Genomic DNA, 19,475 nt, shown 5'->3' on the forward strand with positions numbered 1-19,475 from the left:
TTTCACTCACTGGCCTCCTGTGGCCATTTAGCTATTTCAAATCAGCAGGGTTTGGTTTGGACAACTTGAACTGATGTTGCCAAGGCAGAAAACTGCCTAAAGACCTAACCCCTGAGTGCACAGCAGCAGCCTGCTGCCACCTTGTGGTGGCTTGGTACAAACATGGGAGCGCAAATCTTGTAGGGCAGAGCTTTTAAGGAACCCAAAATGTGTCTATAACAGCACATAATATTAAGGCCATGAGCATAGCATAAAAAAGGTTAAGTTTATTCAATGTCTTAACAATTTAGGTCAAAGGTTCATATTAGGTTTAACTGGTGCTTCTTCAAAGAAAGCTTCCCTGGCCTTCATGCCTTGCTTCCAGAGGTTCTCCCCACCAGTGTAAAACCCAACTCTAGATCAAAGTGCTCGGGAGAAAATGCAAGCCAACCAACAGAGAGGATAAACAACAAGCAGCTGTGCCCCCCAAATACTCAGAAGTTATAAACTATTTACAGCAAACAATGGCTTGTTTTGTTTGGGGATGGAAGTGGGGAGTGTGATCCAGTCTTTTGCAACGAGAGGCCATCATAGTCTTAGTCCTTTGCCACTTGACTCTCGCTATGCCTCACGGCAGCTGTCATTCCCCAAGCTTCCACCAAGTCCTGATTCAGCTTCAGCATGTCCCCCAACTTCGGTTCAATTAAACACTGTTATTCAGGGAATAAAGGCACAGACCAAGATGGGGCTGAGGTTGGGGGTGGGACGGGAGCTTTCTTGGCAGAGCCCCAAAGTTCAGACCTGAGGCCTCCTCAGATGAGGAAGACGATGCCCTCAGACACCATGACCTGGTTGTCATCCTGCATCTTGCTCAGCGCTGCCTGGATCTCCTCTGGAGAGAAGGGCTCTTCTTTGTCCCTGTTGACGGATTCTGTGAGGCGATTCATGCCCACCGACTGGGCATAAGCTTCTCGGAACACCTCCAAGAGGGCCGCCTTGAATGCCTTCAGCCTGCCCAGGATGGGAAAACACGGGTGAAGGAGGAGTAACAAACCCAAATGCTTTCAGGCAAGATCTATGTTGTTCCCCTCCACACACACACACACACACACACACCTCTGATGCTGCTCCACACCCGATTTCCCCCTTTAAAGCTACACTGTTGTATTACAGAGCTTCCTGAAACCTCCAGTTTGAGCACACTGAGAAATAATAGCATTGTAAAATAAGAGGCCTTTGAGACTGGGAAATTGGCATTCCTATACACTGTTGGGAGAAATGTAAACTGGAATAGTATCTTTGGGGCAATTTAGCAACATGCACTAATAAATTAAAGAATGCATCCTTTGGTCCGGGGAGTCCATTTCTAGAAATTACCATTACAGCTAGCATAAGTGCACAGATAAATGAGCACGTTTTACTGCAAACAGATTTCTGGAACTGGAATGCCCACCATTAGGAAACATAAACAACATCTGACACATCCACACTATGGAAACCCTGCAGTCACCAACTTAATGACAGTGGTTCTCAACCTTCCTAATGCCGCAACCCTTTAATACAGTTCCTCATGTTGTGGTGACCCCCAACCATAAACTTATTTTTGTTGCTATTTCATAACTGTAATTTTGCTACTGTTATGTCTTAGGCGACCCTGTGAAAGGGTTATTCGACCCTCAAAGGGGTCACAACCCACAGGTTGAGAACCGCTACATCAAAGGGACCTGCATGAGCTTATTAAGTAAGAAAGTGCTCTCAGATAGAGTTCGATGGTTATCTCTGGGGAATGGAATTACAACTGATTTTAATGCTTTTTCCTAAATACTGCTCAAAGTTTTCAAACTTCTTCAGTACACCTTGTTGTGTGTGTGTGTGTAAGGTATTAAACCAAAAAAGCAAACCTTAGCCATGGAGTTTCTTTGGTGTTCATTAACAAAATTTCTAGATAACTTTCTAAAACTCTAGTGGTAAAACTCTTCAACTCAAAACAAATGACAATTCGGTGAGGAAAAAACAATTATAAATGCATATGTACTTATATATATTTATGTATATTTGCTTTTATATAATTACATAATTTATATATTTAAGATATTTATATAAAAATATATATTTATATTTATTTTTCCTCACTGTCTTCTCATTTGTTTTGAGGCAAAGAATTTATACCACTAGAGTTTCAGGAAGTTTTATCTATAAATTATATATGTATGTATGTATTTATAGTTTTATACTTATATATAAATATACCCATATCTGGATCTATAAGTACACAGATCTCCTCCTGAGAAGAACCAAAGGTTCAAAGGCACGAACTCTGTCCTTGCTCTGAGATCTTCCTCCTGACCTCACTGGGACCTCAGACTACAAATGGCAAAGTGTGAACCCCCAGAAATTCTGAGGAAAGGGTATACTAGAGCGCTTTACAAACTATTTTAGCAGCATTTTTAAGTATGAAATTACAATCAGAATACAGAATGTTTTTAGAACCCCCTGGGCCCCTGTCGGTAAGCAGCGTGATTCGCACCCAAGGGAGAGCCCCGGCCTCGGCGGGACGTGGGGATCACTCCCCTGCTCACCTGGATTCACTCAGCTCCACCTGCGATTCCGTGGTCTCCTGTGAGTCCGTCTTCGGAGTTTGCACTTTAGAGGATAAATGGTTGCAGAGGGTAAGAGGACAGTAGGGGAAGCCATTTGCACACACATCACAGACATGATCTTCTCTACTTGCCACCCTCACCGAGCCTGCTGATCACTATTTCCTGGGGTTCTTCTGGGGCCAGTCAGGACAATCAGGATAAAGGGAACTCTCCAATGAACGAACACCATAAGAACTGTCAGCAGGAGACCCTAAGACACATGATCTGGGATGCTCACGCCAGGCTGGCAAAGAGCACGGTCCCATCAAGGAGGGAAGCATGCAACTGAGCAGAGCTTCTCCGGTTGACTGAGTTTCCGAGGCTCCTAAGACAAACCTCTTGGACACAGGGCCCAAGCAGAGCCAAATGGGAGCCCCCATAAAATGCAATGCACAGAGCAACTAAAAACATTAACAATGGGGATGCTCTCTTACCTTCAGGCATTTCCTTCTCTGTGTCACTGAAGTCATAGGGGTCATATGAGTCCCCATCCCTGGCATCTGAGTGATGACGAGTCTTCCTCCTAGAACACCCACAGTGGTTAAGGAAAGCTTACAGAGCCTACCCTGTGACTCAGAACCTCCTACAATCAGTGAAACGCAAGGCCTGGGCCTGTACAAACCGTTCCTTTGTCTGCTTCCCAGTGCTTTTTCCCTATCACTCACCCTCACAAATTCAACCACAGGCCCGAGAGGGATAAAATACCTTGAGGAAAAAATTCTGAAATGTACATTCGAAAACTTCCAAGTGCGTTACTACTGCTACTATTCAGCATTTCTTCAGCAGGAAAGAGGACAGAAGCATCATGCTCAAGACAGCGAGGGCTCACTCTTTCCTTTGCCCAAGTTACCGCCACCCTCAAACCTGCAGGTCCCGGCACCCTTTCCCTGAAGACCCCGATGTCTACCAGTTTGATCCACCCTCCACCCCTCTCCCAGCCCCAAATGAAGTCTGTTTCTCTCACTTCTCTTTGTCCCGCCTTACCTCTTCCTCTTCTGTTCTTGGTCCTCCTGGCTTTTCTCCTCTTCATCTTCTGTCTCTGATTCATCCTCATTTTGCTTCTTACGTTTCTTCTCCTTCTCCAGAACCTACAACCAAGTCAAGTACGTATGGGTGGGCAGGAGGAGTCACTGATGCCAGGAAACTGAATAAAGAACTCTGAATAAGCCTGGCCAGTGTGGCCCAGTGGTTGAGCGTCAACCCATGCACCAGGAGATCACCGGTTCGATTCCCAGTCAGGACACATGCCCAGGCTGTGGGCCCAATCCCCAGTGGGGGGCATACAGGAGGCGTCCAATTGATGTTCTCTCTCATCAGTGTTTCTATCCATCTCTCCCTCTCTCTAAAATCAATAAAGAAAAAAATAATTTTTTAAAAAAGAACTGTGAATAAGAGTCTTTTCTGCACCATCAGCAGAAATTATGTCCATAGGTCTAATGACTCACCAAGCCTCTCTTGTCCCCAATTCCCAATACCAGGACCAGGGGATAGGCTGCTACCCGTCTTGAGAAATGCGGAGTGTTGTGTTCAATGCCTTTCACATAGTACATGCTCAATGAGTATTCACTCAATAAAGAAACTAATGAAAAAAAAGTCCAGCTCATAATGGTTCGGTGGGAAACAATTCATTTCTTTGTAAATCAGGTGTTTGATTTTAATTTAAGGCTACCTCTACCATAACAAGAGAAACGGCCAAGAAAGGTTATCAGACCCACAGCTAAACCCCAAAGAGCTACAATCTGCTAGACTGGGAGATGAAGGCAGAGGGGTGGGGACAATGAGAAAAGGGAGTCGAGGCTTCAAGGCTTGGTGTCTAAAATGACAGAGATGTGCCCTGGCCGGTTTGGCTCAGCGGTTGGAGCGTCGGCCTGCGGAACAGAGAGACCTGGGTTCGGTTCCCGCTAGGGGCACGTGCCTTGGTTGCAGTTTGTCCCTGGCCCTGGTTGGTCGTGTGGGTGGCAGCTGCTCGATGTGTCCCTTCACGTCGATGTTTCTCTCTCTCTCTCTCTCTCTTCCTCTCTCTCCCTCCCACTCTATCTGAACAAAAAATGGAAAAATGTCCTCGGGTGAGGATAAAAATAAATAAATAAAATGACAGAGATGCAATGTCACAAGCAGAAATATGAGAAACAAGTCTGAGAGCTAACTTTTGACACAAGATTTTGAGGTGCCAATGGGACACCTGTGGAGGCACCAAGGGGAAGGGTACAAAAAGAGGAGGAAGATTATCAAAGTCAGTCCTTTGGAAACATCTACATTTTAAGAGGAAGCAGAGAAGGTCTAGCCCATCAGTGAAACCAGAATGCCCCTGGCGCTCTGGCACCAGTATTTCAAAGCCTTCCAGCTGCTTCTCACACACAGCCAGGATTGGGAACCACTGGTGTAGCAAGTCCCGGGGAAGGAGGCAGGCCCATGGAACACTGGTGGACAGCAGCTACTGCTGCTGCTGACCCGAACACGGGCGACAGCCAGGGGAGGCTGGGAAGCCCCAGCACCAATGACTTACTCAGAAGACCCTGTCAAGCACCTGAATCCTTACCTTTTTGAAGTAAGCGTACTGGACCAGCTCCACAGCTTCCTCTGCATCCTGCAGGTCCACAGTCTTGCTCATGCGGGCCTTGGCATGGGCCGTGGCCAATCGAATCAGGGTTTCCAGCGTCCGGGCTGTCACTGGAGATGTCTGGGGAAGAAAACAAGAGGATTACTTATCCATATATTCTTTGGCCTGCCCATCATTGCCACTGCATTGATAAGGAAATAATGATGCTACCAGAAAACTCTAGGAAGTCCAAAAGATTCAGAGCTCTGTGTTCTTTACAATTCCCATATAAAATTCAGAACAATGAAAAGCAAGGCAATGTGTGAGAGAGTGCTGAGAGGAGGGATATGTGTGAGAGAGTGCTGAGGGAGGGAAGAGGAGGTGACCAAGAAAGGAAATCTTGCAGCTGGAAAGAGAGAGAACAAAAGTGAAGAGAGAAACAGAATCGCTCCTGCAGACCCACAATGCTCCAAGAACTCTGCTTTTATATTCCTCATGTCATTTAACACGTGTCATTACTTGGAAAAGTTTTATAAATGAGACCCAAGGAATTTGTCCAAGGTCACACTGGGAGGTGAGTAAAAAGAGGACACATTTTTAATTTTTTTTTTCTTTATTGATTTTAGAGAGAGAAGGGAGAGGGAGAGAGAAATAGAAACATCGATTGGCCGCCTCCTGCATGCCCCCCACTGGGGATCAGGCCCACAACATGGGCATGTACCCTGACTAGGAATTGAACCGGTGACCTCTTGGTTCAGGGGTCAATGTTCAATCACTGAGCCATACCGGCCGAGCAAGAGGACGCATTTTTAAAAGCTGAGTAAATTCACTAAGTCCAGAGAAACAGAACTCTGACAAGTTCTCATCAAATGGCTCTCACAGGGGAGGGCACATGCCAAACAGGGGTGCCTTTATCTTTCTTCACTGCTATTGTCGGAGTAGAATCCCTGGCCTAAGGAGTCAGAATGTCCACATATAGGAACAGACATGCGTACTTTTAAGTTCAGGTGATTCTGATGTGCCCTCCTGGCTAAGCATCCGACATTACCCAACCTTCTCATTGTTTTATAAGAAAATGGTAACCTGAGAGGTGAATGGATTTGTGCAAGATCCAAAAATCAACTGAAGACCCAGGACCAGAACAAAGGGCTGGTAGGTACTCCCTGCCACACACCACATCTCCCACTGTATGATACATCAGTGATGCATATGGTCATTTCTAATGTTTTCAAAATTATCCTTCAAGCCCAATCTGACATTCAAAAACAAGTATATTCACATTTATATAAATTAGCCAAATCTTTCAATGATGTAGAAAGCTGCCAGAGTCTGGATATTACTTCATTATAAGCTGATGGGTATATTATGTGCAGTGAGGGGACCTTTGACACACTGGAACACATTCACATGATGGGAGAAACTTAAAAAGAAAGGAGGCTGTTTAATTGAAGAAGACAAATCATATGAATCTCCAGAAAACAAAACTGAGATCCATGGGTAGACGTCAGAATATTCTAACATTTCAATGTAGTGATATGTAGGCATGTTTTCACTGGGGGTGGCAAAGAAGTCCGAGCAGAAACTCTAGAAAATGGAATTCCTGTCCTGGGTGAGGCTGGAGTACATGATCTGGGATCATATCTAAATCCAAGTCTCTGTCAATATCACATCATGAGGGTTTTGGACTTGGGTTGCTTTGTGAAATCCTGCATGAACTAAACTACCCCAAAAGATCTGGATAAAGTCATGGGCTGGTATGTAAGGTTTCCAGAAATAGCTTTGGAAAACCATCACAGTTGCCCAACTGCAAATCATCTGTCAAAGTCTAGCTCGAAGATCACACTCTGGGAATCCTTTCCTGATATTCACACCCCTTCTGGAATGTCTGAAGGAAAAGTTAATCACTTTTTCATCTGTCTCCAACAGTCTTTCACCTTGAGTCATGTTCAGGTACCACAATGTGGTATATATTTGTAAATATATATGTAGGATCTTTCTACCTACCTTTCTGCCTCCCCATCCCAGACACGAGCTCTTTGAGGGCAGCTTATTTTAACATTGCATGTAAGAATAGAGACTAGTTCAGTTCCCAGAAGTCGCTCATGTTCGCTAAATAGATCACAGCTTCTGGAGGCCAATATTATCTGAACTGATCAGACACATATTATCTCTGAGGTTCTCATTTCCTTTTCCTTTGTAAAAGGAAATGGTTAAAGTTGTGTCAAGATCAGAAAGAAAAAGGTAAAGAACCACTACATCAAAGTGGTTTCGGAGCTCCCTGATGGTAGGCACTCTTCTGCAGCTACACACTGAGGCCCTCCCGGCCACTAGCCCTGGGACTCACCCTGGCGGTGTCGGAGCTCATGCTGTCCTGGCTGCGCAGGCGCGAGTACTCCTCTGCGATGTAGGTCGCTGACTCCTGCGTGAGGACGGGCTTGATGATCTTGGCCACGTGGATGTACTTCTTCATGAACACGGCACTCACCATCTTCTCCCTGGACCCACACACAGTGAATTCCACCGCCCTGCACACCTCAGTACCTGCCTGGGACAGTGGCTTTGCCTCTCCTCAAAGAAGTCAAGGTCAACTGGCAAAGCAGATACAGCTTAGAACCCATTATCATAAATCTCATGTCCAAGGCCCTTTCACATATTTTTATTTAATTCTTACAGGTATTTCTTCGGTGGATTTGTGAGGTAAGATGTTTAGATATTATTTGCCCTATTTTATAAGAAAACTATGGCCCACAAAGCTGAAGTGGACTCAAATTCAGTCTTCTGACTCAAATTGTATGTTCTTAAACCAGCAGGTTTGAAGACGATGTTATGCTTCCTACTGCACCAGGGCCAAAAATAGAGGTATAAGATCTCACATTTCATGCTTTGAGCATCTGGTCACAAGTTTCCTCTATCCAAATCCACTTGCAAAGTCTCCAATGCTTGCCATCGACTGACTTCGCCATGAACTCAATACAAATAGCTACACAACTTATGCAATCCTTCACATATGAGGATGACATCACATACCTGCCATCAGTTAAGCATGTCATCAGCCTTCTATTTTAGGAAAAGATCAGAACCTAAGCTTAATCACCCACAAACATTTACAAGGCAACCAGCCAGGAAAAGGGGTGCATCTGTGGATCCAGAAGAAAAGAAAACAGGCCCACGTGGTAATGACTCCAAGCATAATCTTGGCCTGGGCAGTGTCTGTACATCTACATGCCCTACTATGACACAGTATCAGATAAACACGTGTTCTAAAATGACACAAATCTCAGGTTCCCTCAAGGGATGGGTATGAGAAATGCTCACTTTTTCTTCCTATTCCCATGCAGAAGGTTGTCATGCTTCTCATAGATCTGGATGTCCTGCTGGTCTTCCTGGTTAAAGTTGGGATCATCTGTGGCCAGCATATCCACAGCACTACCCAAAGGCATAGCTAGAAAACCAAAGTTGAGAGAAAGAAGAGTGAGAAAGAGCTTAGCCCAGGGGAAACTGCTTCTTCTGTAGCATAGGAAGGGAGAGACAAGACTCACAGACTAGGACTCACAGAGAAACAGACATGTGGAGGCCACAAGGAAGGAACCACCTGGCCCACAGGAGATGCTCAGAGGTGTTCCCAGACCCAGAAATGGACAAAAGACACACTTCAGGATAACCTCCAGTGAGCAAGAAGAGGAGGTGGCCAGGTAGGCAAGGGCATCTCCAACATCAACCCACCACCAGAACCGGGCCTCAGATAATGAGATCCATTTATCTTCCCTTCCCTTCCTTACTCTTCTCATGGTCTCACCGTCGCCATCCTGCTCCCCTGGTGCCCTGTAACGGTGCATCCTAAGGACGTGGTCCGAGATCTCCCGATCCTGCTCAGGGTCCATCTGATCCAGCATGATGAAGAGTAAGTCGAACCGGGATAGCAGCGAGTCCTGCAGCCCAATGTTCTCCATTGGGGTCTTGTACTGATCATACTGGGAACACAAGAGCAAAGGAGAGCAGAGGCAAAAATCAACAGAAAGGACAAGGAGGCTGGATTAATTCTGGGAGTAAGATTGAAAGACTCGACCTTAGAGAAAAGACAGAAGCAGTGAAGCAGAGCATTTTAACACTATTAAGATCTTCATTCACCTCTTCCACCCACAGCTCTTCTCTAACTGAAGCGCAGGTGACCTGGGTGACTCCAGGCCTCACCTCCTTCCTTCCAAGCAAAGAGAGTCCCACCTCCTAGCTTAGGTGTCTCTATCAGGCTGAGTGTGGGTCTCAAACCTGCCTCCTCCTTCCCAAGCTTTACTCTGCTCCTCTTATTCCCAAGGCAGGACCACACCTAAAGACAAGACAAGCTGGCTAAACCAGGAGCATTTAGAAACGCTGGAGTCCCTTACTCAGAAGGTAATGAGTAAAATGAAAATGACCAATAATCCACAAATTATGTCTTAAGAATCATGGGAGTTTCCCCTGGGAGTCAAGAATTCCCAATATTCTTATCTTTCAATTCAGGACCAACTAGGCTTATGCCTACCCACACACACACTTCGGTCAGTGGGCCTAACAACCCTGTGGGTAAGATTAGTAATTATTCTGACCATGTTACATTTCAGGACTTGCCCTTTCCTTCCTCAATTTCCCTATAATTCTTCAGAATGATGTAAACATACATTAGCATTAAACTAAAAACCTATGGTTTCAACCCACACCATGCATCAGACCACCCTGTGAAGCCTGTCTACACGAGTTAGCAGAAGCCCCAACCCAGAGATCTGGATTCAGAAACTCTGGGCTAGGCCTTGGCCAGGTAGCTCCATGGGTTAGAGTGTCATCCCAAAACGCAAGGTTGCAGGTTCGATCCCGTCATAGCACATATAAGAATCAACCAACAAATGCACAAATAAGTACAACAACAACATCGATGTTTCTCTCTCTCTCCCTTCCTTGCTCTCTAAAATCAATTTTTTTAAAAAAATTCAAAAAACTGGGCTAGGAATCAAGTGCCTGTATATTTAAAACACAGCACTACAGCACACACCATGGGATAAATTACCAGAGCACAGCATGGGTTCTGGGGTCAAATCCTGGCTTTGCCTTTGAGTCTGTGACTCTTGAGCAAGTGACTTAAACTTTTAAGCCTCCATTCTCTCATCTGTACAATGAGGAAACTACTGTACCTCACAGGGGTTATTGTGAGGATAAAAGGAGTTAAGAAATATAAAGCATGTGTAAGTCTTAGTTAAAGTATTATTATGGAACAACCTTTAAAAAGGGCAATTTGGAATCTCTACCAAAATAAAAACGCATTAAACTCAAGCTAGTAATTCCAATGCTAGGTATTTATCGTACAGGCATATTCCCAAATATGTAACAAAACACACTTAAAGGGATGTTCATCGCAGCTTCACTCATAAAAGCAGGGAGGAAAAAGGGATAATAGAAAATGCCCATCAAATGGAGACTAGTTAAACAAATTTACTATAAATCCATACAATAAAATATTAGACTGCTGTTTTAAAAAAAGGCAAACTCAGCAAACACCAAGCAGAATAAATATAAGATTCTATCTACACATCACAGTCATACTAAAAACCAAAGACAGATTAATTCTGAACAAGGAGATGGTGCATTGGTAGTACACACTTATTTTCTATTTCCTGAGAGCACTCAAGAGCTGTTAGTGACTATCTCTTGGGAAAGAAATAGAGGGAAGCCTTTTCATTGCCACATTGTATCTCTGTTCTGTTTATAAATCCTCCTACCAGGTGCAGGAGTGCTTTTATTTAATGTCAATACAGGTTACCTAGGAGGTGAAACTGCAGGCCATTTTTGTTTTCTTCTTTGTATTTCTTAGGAGTTACTTTAAATAAATAACTTTCCAGAATCTTAGCAGATTCTGCCATGTATGAATGGGTGAGAAACCATGGCCCTAAACCAAGGACAGTAAAAAGATGATAAGCTTACTTTGGTCTTTGGCCTGTTGTTCCCCTGGGTCACCTGGACCAAACTTCTCAGCCCAGTTATTCAGCAAAACTAAATGAAAGTGAGGACAATGATTAAGTGCCTGATTCCACTGACCCTGCCATAGACGGGATTGGCTGCTGCCAAAACACTGCAGCGGGCATTCAGCCGAGCGTGGATGCCAGCCTTGGCGATGGTGACTCGACCCTGCTCCATCACTTCGTGGATGGCAGTGCGGTCCATGTCCGACATCTTGTCAAATTCATCGATGCAGACCACGCCTCGGTCAGCCAGGACCATGGCCCCCGCTTCCAGACGGCGTTCCCCTAGGCAGTAGTGAGGTAAAAATACATGCTACAGTCCAGGTAGTAGTGGACAGAGGGAGAGATTTCAACCTCCCTCCTGGGCACCTCTCACTGTCACACGAGAATATAGTGCAGTCAGCTCCTAGAAACTTAAGAGGTATCCCTGGTGGGTCACACTTTCAAGCTCCAACCAGAATAGCATCTCGTTGGCCCACTTTGACCCCTAAGCAGCTAGCCTCCAACCGACTTCCTTTATAGATTTTTCTCTCTTCATTTTCATCCTCAAGTAATTTCCTAACTAGATCTCTTGCTCTCTTTTCACTAGTCTTCAAACCCCTTCTTCTAATTTAGGAAATAGTACCATCTTCACTTTTATTTCCCTTCCAATTTACTTTCTCCTTCGAAATTCTTTTAAATAGCCTTCTAGGAGACATTCTTGTCAACAAAGGGCCCCCCAAACTTAAATAACTCACCCACTATTGCCAGATGTTCGGTCCTCTACAACCTGGCCCGGACTAACCTCTCCAGCGTCTTCCCAACACAAGCCAGTGCCCAGAGCAAGAGCAAACAGTTATGCGCCATGTCATGCTGGACATTTGCCAAGGACTCTTACACCCTCCCATACCTGTTTCCTGGTCTGTGGTGACAGCGGCCGTCAGCCCCACTCCAGAGGAGCCCCGGCCAGTGGTCGGGATAGCCCGGGGTGCAGTGCAAAGCACATACCGCAGCAGCTGAGACTTGGCAACCGATGGGTCTCCTGTCATTGAAGGGGGCAGTGGTGACTCTCCAAGAAACTCCCACCCCCAGCAAGTTCTGCATTTTTGGAACAGCTCTTGGCATAACAGAAATATATAGTAATAGGTTATTAGCATTATTTCCTTCACATTCCCTTTACCAATTGCAGAATATATTTTAGATATATAAACTAAGAGATCTAGAAATAATAGTAATAAAAAGATTCATTGTAGCCTTTTGCCCTTTGATGGGACTGATATACAGCCAGGTATAGAATATACATCTTACAGATCATAGAGTCCCACAGCCACACTCCACAAGGGAAGACCAAGAGTCTAAAGCAAATCCTTAACACCATACCTATTAGAAGAATATTGATGTCCCCACGGATGTGGCTGCCGTTTTCTAGGTCACGCTCCACTCCTCCCAAGAGCAAGCAGAGGATTGCCTTCTTGACATAGTCATGCCCATGGATACTGGGGGCCAACGACCTGGCCAGCTGGTCAAAGATATCCTACGAGAGGAATAACCAATGGTGTGAAGCCTCATGAGAGTGAGATTCTGCTGAGCTTCACTTTATACTGAAGCCTATTCAAAATGCTTGAAGAAATGTGCACATATAAATACTATTTTTAATCATAAAAGCTTCCTCTCTAAGGCAAATCTCATTGATCAGATCACTTTCAGAACAGATACAGAGGAAGCCTAGATTTCAAAACTAGCTTAGAGGTTTAACCTTTAAATTGATCCCTGATCAAAATAAAAATCTGCTTATCCTTATACTCTCCATTGATATTAATCAATAAATGATCTTAATTTTTAAGTAACAATGTTTCACTAATGTCTTTAGTAAAGACTCATTGTACACTGATGTTCTAACTTCTATTCTTTATTTATATTAGGTTCACTTAGCATCCCAGCAGGTAGCACAACAGAAATATTACAGATCAAACAGCAAAACCACCCTGTTGCTTGCTGACTGGGTCAAAACTAGAAGCCAGCACCAAATACTTCAGAGGAAAAACCCTGACCTTCCTCCTGACCCAGTACAAATATGGCCATGCCCAAACACAACCCGTGCAATTCCATCCCCACCCTCAAATCCCTGAAGGACATCTAGACCTTGGAACGGGTTTTACTGAACTTCTTGATCTTGGCTATATCCTCAGCAGAGAACGAAGGCTGAATGTCCTTACTCATCTGCTTCACATTACAGGCGATCAGAATCGTCCTGGGACAAAGAGGAGAATTAGGAGAAAGCCTGCTATTTTCAATTCCTAACATCAGAGCCTTTTTAGGTTAATAATCTAGAACAGCAAATTGAAAAACAAAAACAAAACAAACAAACAAAAAGAAGAAAATAAAAAGACTAGCGGTTCTGAATTAAACAACTGATTCTCTCTTCGTCCATGACCTAAACATCTGACAAAGCCTCAACTCAGGAATGTATCTCCTGCTGACCAGGAGGTGAGAATACGTGAGATCCTCCCAGGTAAGCCATGAGGCTATAATCATACTACCTGCAACTCCCACTGTTAGCATAAGATAGTATTTCCAGTTTTAGATGATAGAAAAGAGGCATCCCATTTCCCAAGCAGGTCGAGTGCTCCCTGTCTGTTATAACTCTCCAAAATATGTCAAACTGGAGAAAGAAGACTACTAGAACTGGAAGCTGCCAGCAGCATTCCAAACACTTCTCGACTGACCCTTTACCTGAAAGTCCCAGAGGTATAGCCTCCTTTCTTTCCAGGAAGGCAACGATAGGTCCCCACCACCTGGATTCGGTCACCAGGCTTCACTTTATCCACCAAGTCATCATCCAGAATGACATCTACAGAGCGGGGAAGTTGGCCCGCGGGGGCCTTCTCCGGCATCTCCTGGATGGTGATGGTCTGGTGGTCCTTGTAGACAGAAAGGCCATATTCTGTCTCAAGGGGATTGTTTTCCTCATCCTGGAAAAGGCACACAGAAAAGCAGAGTTATCTTAGCCCTACTTTAGAAGTACCACACTTATTTGTGGTGGGAAACAGGTATAATTTGATGACTTCATAAGATTTTAACATCCAGAAACAAAAAAGCCAAATATCTTCTCCAGCTTTTCCAATCTTATGTGTTCTAGTAACAAACAATAGCTAGAAGAGGCAATCTATAGTCTGACAGGAACACGGCTATATTAACGTCTAAATTAAGATTCTTCCCCTACTATAACTGAATACATGCTTTCACTACAATGCATTATCTCCACTCCTAGGTAACCCCACAGAAACATTCACCAAAGTCTTGAACTACAAAGTTCACAGCAGTACTATTCCTAATAACTGAAAGTTAGACAATAGCCAAATGCCAACAACAGAATGGTTAAATAAATGCCATACATTCACACAAGTGAATTGTACAACATTGAAAATGTATAAAATACACCTACACACATGGACAAATCTCACAAACAGAAGCCAACAAAAAAAGAATATTTATTTAGATAAAATATAAAAATAGGCAAAAGTAACCTCTGCTGTTGCGGACATTGGGATAGACAAACAGGGCAGTGCGGGCCCTCACAAGGGACTTCTGATTGCTGGTATGGTTGTTTCCCATTTTGGAAGCTGATTTTACAGGTATTCATCACGTTGTACATTTGTGTGCTTTCCTGAATGTGTATTAAACTTCAGTAAAAACATTCTTCGAGTTTTACTTCCTTGCCATTTGAATTTTCCAAAAAAAAAAAACCACAACCCTTATTGAATGCTTACTGTGTACAAAACACTGCGTTATTATTTTATGGAATTATCTCATGTCATCACCACAACTTAGTAAAGCAGATATTTTTCACATTTTACAGCAGATTAAAAACACTGAGGCTGGGACAGGTTAAATAAGATCCCTAAGAGCACACCATAAGTAGTGAAGCCAGGACTCCAGGCAGGTAAAACTCAAAAGCCCAAGCTCTAAGCTCTACACCAGACACACCTCCACAGGCCTGGTCTGAAGTATTTCACAGCTCAAGCAAAGAAGCTTGTCCACAGGAATTGGTAGAAGAGTACTCTTTGAGTACTTCCTGGAGAAGATATTCTAGAAAGTAGGATTCTAGAGAGCAGAAAATGCAAAGGGCCTAAAAGTAAAAAGACATGGCTCCCAGTCCTTAGAATCATCTATCTCTAACTGGGACCAGAAGCAAGTCACTTAACCTCTCTGAACCTCAATTTATCATCTGGAGGTAGACTAAATGATTCTAAAGTAAGATGCAAAAATTCGAAGATACTCATTCTCGTTTTAGTTGTTTACATGTTAAGAGTCCTCTACCAGTCAACAAAACTGAAGACAAGGACTGGGTCTTATGTATACTCGTGTCCTGTGGAGTGTCTAACAATTCTCTGGATACGGTACCCTCAACTAAAATTAATGGTGGGACAGCTATTCTTTGATAGAATGAGTTCAGACATCAAGTAATCAATAGTAACCACCTTCTTTTGTCTCACTCAGTAAGGCTTCACATCATCCTCAATTCAGATCAACCTGCACACTAAGAATAAAGCCATTGCTTAGGCCAACCTTCTCTCAAACCCATAGTAAAATACCCACCAAGAGCATGTAATAACATTACAGTATAAGTATTTTTCCATATTACTTTTAGACTATAAAATTATATGATTATAACTTTACTAAAAGATCAATGTAGATTAGACATTTTTCCTTCTTTCAATCCTTCCATAATTTTCTAAAGTGAATATTTATTCTTATTTTTAAAAAATAATGTGAACTTCCCATATTAAACTCCAGCTAGCAATCAATCTTTCCTTTAGATTAATCCTTAGCCCTTACTTTTCACTCTATTTATTTTTAGAAGAAAGATGTCAGATATTACCCAGTTACTTGCATGAAAACAGATATATCTGACTACAACCTCCAAAGAGGCCCAGTGAGTTCACTCCCCTCACCTTGGTGGGATAGACAGAGCTGGAGGGAAAGGCCACCAGGGTGGTTAGATCTGAATAACGTCGCTCTATAGTCTTCTTGGTAGCAGGACAGTAGTGGACACTACGGACAACTTTGGGACGAACTAGAGAGCCTAGGAATGGAAAACGTACATAAAAAAATCACCCAACTAGACAGTGATAAAGGATGGACCTAACCCAGGCAAGCCTATGATGACTCTAAATACTATTGTTCCAAGTAGTTTAAGCTATTTCAATAATACTTGTCATTTATTCATCTTTATATTTATATACAGAACATCATCATACCCATGTAAAACTTTAAGTACAACGGATCCCAAGTGAGAAATAGTAGTTCGGGGTTAGAAAGAGGAAACTGCCAAGAGCCAAGATTCCTCCATTCTCGGCAGAATTCATTGTTCTGCTAGCAGAGGTGGTCACTCAAAGTCCCCCTAACCACTATGCACCCGGAGCTTCTTCAGGTTTCACCTGGTAATTTAAATGTTCTACCTTTCTGACAGCGCAAGTTACCCAGCTCTACTCTACCTCTCCCGCTTTCCCAGCCCCTCTAAGTCTATCCCACCTCCATTCCTCAGACCCTTACTTTAACCCACTCACACTTAGTGACAATGCCCTCCACACAGACTACACAGCTGAGGAAGCAGGAAGTCAGCGTCCGGGGAGAGACGTGCTTGGAGCCAAAGCTGCCTTCCAGTCCTATGTAGAATTCCTCATACTGCTTGGCATAGGTAGCATCAATGGAGGCCACAAAATCTTTTAAGGCCCGCTGGAAGGCAACCAGCTCCTCAAAGGCATTGTTCAGGAGGCTGCATACGGGCAAGAAAAATAATAATTAAGCAGAGAGAACAGAATTCAAAAAAGCCAACCATCAAAACAGAAGTGGACATTCTGTTTTGTTTTGTTTTTAATCCTCATCCAAGGATATCTTCACATAGAGTGGGAGGGAGGGAGAGGGAGAAAGAGAGAAAGAAAGCAAGAGGGAGAAAATGTGAGAGACACATGGATTGGTTGCCTCCTGCACGACCCCGACCAGGGCTAGGGACTGAACCACAACCAAGTTACATGCCCTTGACTGGAATCAAACCCAAGACTCTTTGGTCCTCGGGCCGATGCTCCAACTGCTGAGCCAAACCGTCCAGGGCAGAAGTGGACTTTCTTAAATGATGAAGGCCAAGGGGTGAAAATCTAGCTCCTACTTTCTCCTGTCATCCTACCAAACTCAGGAAAGTACATCAGAACTGAGGGCCAACTTTAAGTCAACTAATGAGAGATGTAGAAATGATATACAGTTAAACATGGAAGGAGGAGCTGGAGAGGAAAATACCCACCACCTATTCTTGGAAGATAAAAAACAGGAGCAGGTGAGGCAATGAGGGCTTCAAGGTCAAGAACATCTCATCCAGGTCCTCTCCTGGGAAGCCAGTTCCAACATGGGGAAGAGAAGGGAGCCCTTCTCACCCAGAGCCAGGATATCCCTTGGAAACCCTTGCCACTCACCGACTAGCCCTCTTCTCATTTTTCCTGCGCAGGTCATTCACGTTAACAATCAGCCGGTTTTGGTTGTCACTGATCAGCTCCCGAACTTTACTCTGATAAATCCCCTGGTCTTCCTGCAAAACAGCCACCACCACATATAACAACAGCCAAAATTCAAAATGTTTTTAAACAGGCAGCTCTCACAGCAAGATCAATAAGTCAATCGCTGAAACCCAATTTCCCCCATATTTTCACTTACTAGCCTCCAAATCCATCTATACCCAGAGGGGACAAGGTAGGGATTATGACATCTTCAAAGTCCATGCTATTATTACTATTATCAACAGCTTTTCTGTATGCACTCATTTCTCAGCCTTTAAGGGGGAATTAAAACAGGCTCATAAGAAGTCTAAAAGGACAATAACTATAAACCTTGTCAAAATGTAAATTAAATGGGATTTTAATATTCACATTAATATGAATTTTCATTTAAAAATTACATAATGAATTAAATATTGCATTTCCCGATCATCTGTATAATACAGAAAGAGTTCTCATATGCAGACCTAAAGGAGTTGGAAGCATTAGCTATTTGGTACTAAATACAGCATCAGCCACCCTTCAAGTTGCTTTAGCATTCTATGGTTTTTAATCTTGGGTTGAATATGAAACCCCTTTCTCTACATTACCACTTGACTACTTCTTCTTTGCTTCTCACTTGTATTGAAACAGAAAGCTGCCAAATGAGGAAGTCTTCCTCCCAGTCCCTCTCTAAATCTGGGGACCCTAAACCCGGCAAATCACTACATCCCACAGCCATGCTTCCCCCCCACCAACCCCTCCCCCCACCCAAATCAAGAAAGCCGGAGTGACTTCCCAAAGGTCCAAGTGGACTTCGGAGATTTTATATTGATTTTTTGGAGACAGATAGAAAAATCGATTTGAGAAACATCAATTGCTGCCTCCTGCACTCCCCCTACTGGGGATCCAGCCCACAACCCAGGCATGTGCCCTGACCCGAACGGAACCAGGACCTCTCAGCCCATGGGACAACGCTCAATCCACGGAGCACACCCGCGGGACCTTTTTATGGTTCGTGTGTGTGTGTGGTGGACTTGGCCATTTTGTTTGCAGGTGAAGGAAGCCTGTCAAATTTCCCCCGACCCAGCCCTCACCGCTACTTGGCACAAAGTTCCAGGAGCGCTCTCTGAGGTCCACCAATAGAAAACCAACTAAGGGCTGACTCCACCGGGGGGAATGAAAAGATCGGGGCGGAAGGCTCCCGCGCCGGCGGGCTTGGCCGCGGCAGCCGGCAGGCCTGGCGGCCTCTCCCTCCCGCCCGGCGTGGAGGGGCGACCTGCGTGGCCTCCCTCGGCCTGTCCGTCTCCCCAGGCTCCAAGCTCCGGAACCTCGCGACCCAGAGCCTCTCTCACCTCGTCATCCAAGAAGTCCAGGTAATCTCTCTGCGCCTCCCGTAGCTCCACGTCGTCCAGAACCACGGTCCCAGCCATGCTTGTGAACTCGGAACTAAGCCACTCAGAACCCCGCGGATGATCTTGGGTGATCCCGCCCAGGCGCGAAAACCTCCGAGCTTTTCCCGCCACCAGAAGTTACCACGAGGAAGGGGCAGGGTCTCTGGGAGAAATACACATTCTGATTGGCTTATTCCTCTTACCGAGACTAAGTACTATCCAATCAAGAGTTTCTTCTTCTTCCCGTTTACTAGCGGCGCCTCACGGCGGCGGGAAATGTATCGTCCGGAGCGCTGTTTTCCCCGCCCTGTTCCGCCCTCATTGACGGGAAAGCTGACCAATGGAATCGGAAGGAGGCTCCTGGAGCCTGTCACTGGGCAGCCAAACGCGGGCGAGACCGAGAAGTGATGCATTCTGGGAGTCGTAGTCTT

At 44.4% G+C, this 19,475-nt stretch overlaps 1 protein-coding gene across 1 annotated transcript; it reads right to left on the minus strand.

Moving 5' to 3' along the window:
* Positions 1-296: 296 nt before the first annotated feature.
* On the minus strand, positions 297-19,225 carry MCM3 (minichromosome maintenance complex component 3). The gene is made up of 17 exons (XM_036248460.1): positions 19,006-19,225; positions 17,594-17,706; positions 16,694-16,902; positions 16,079-16,209; positions 13,857-14,095; positions 13,266-13,374; positions 12,504-12,657; positions 12,034-12,165; positions 11,221-11,429; positions 8,954-9,128; positions 8,473-8,599; positions 7,502-7,652; positions 5,158-5,298; positions 3,603-3,706; positions 3,053-3,141; positions 2,559-2,622; positions 297-990 (listed from the first exon to the last, which is right to left on the minus strand). Exons 1-17 carry the CDS (start codon positions 19,081-19,083, stop codon positions 792-794), a joined length of 2,424 nt encoding a protein of 807 aa, XP_036104353.1. The 5' UTR covers positions 19,084-19,225; the 3' UTR covers positions 297-791.
* Positions 19,226-19,475: the final 250 nt, after the last annotated feature.

The sequence above is a fragment of the Molossus molossus genome, unplaced genomic scaffold (assembly GCF_014108415.1).
Source record: "Molossus molossus isolate mMolMol1 unplaced genomic scaffold, mMolMol1.p scaffold_m16_p_8, whole genome shotgun sequence".
NCBI classification, from domain to species: domain Eukaryota; kingdom Metazoa; phylum Chordata; class Mammalia; order Chiroptera; family Molossidae; genus Molossus; species Molossus molossus.

What these genes read in the sequence shown, in the direction of transcription:
- MCM3 (XM_036248460.1), bottom strand. Translation starts at nt 19,083, where the DNA reads ATGGCTGGGACCGTGGTTCTGGACGACGTGGAGCTACGGGAGGCGCAG. An exon ending in CATGGGAATAGGAAGAAAAA is followed by an intron (nt 7,653 to 8,472) that starts GTGAGCATTTCT and finishes GTGTGGGTCCAG; the next exon opens with GGAGAAGATGGTGAGTGCCG. An exon ending in CAAGAACAGAAGAGGAAGAG is followed by an intron (nt 3,142 to 3,602) that starts GTAAGGCGGGAC and finishes TGGGTGTTCTAG; the next exon opens with GAGGAAGACTCGTCATCACT.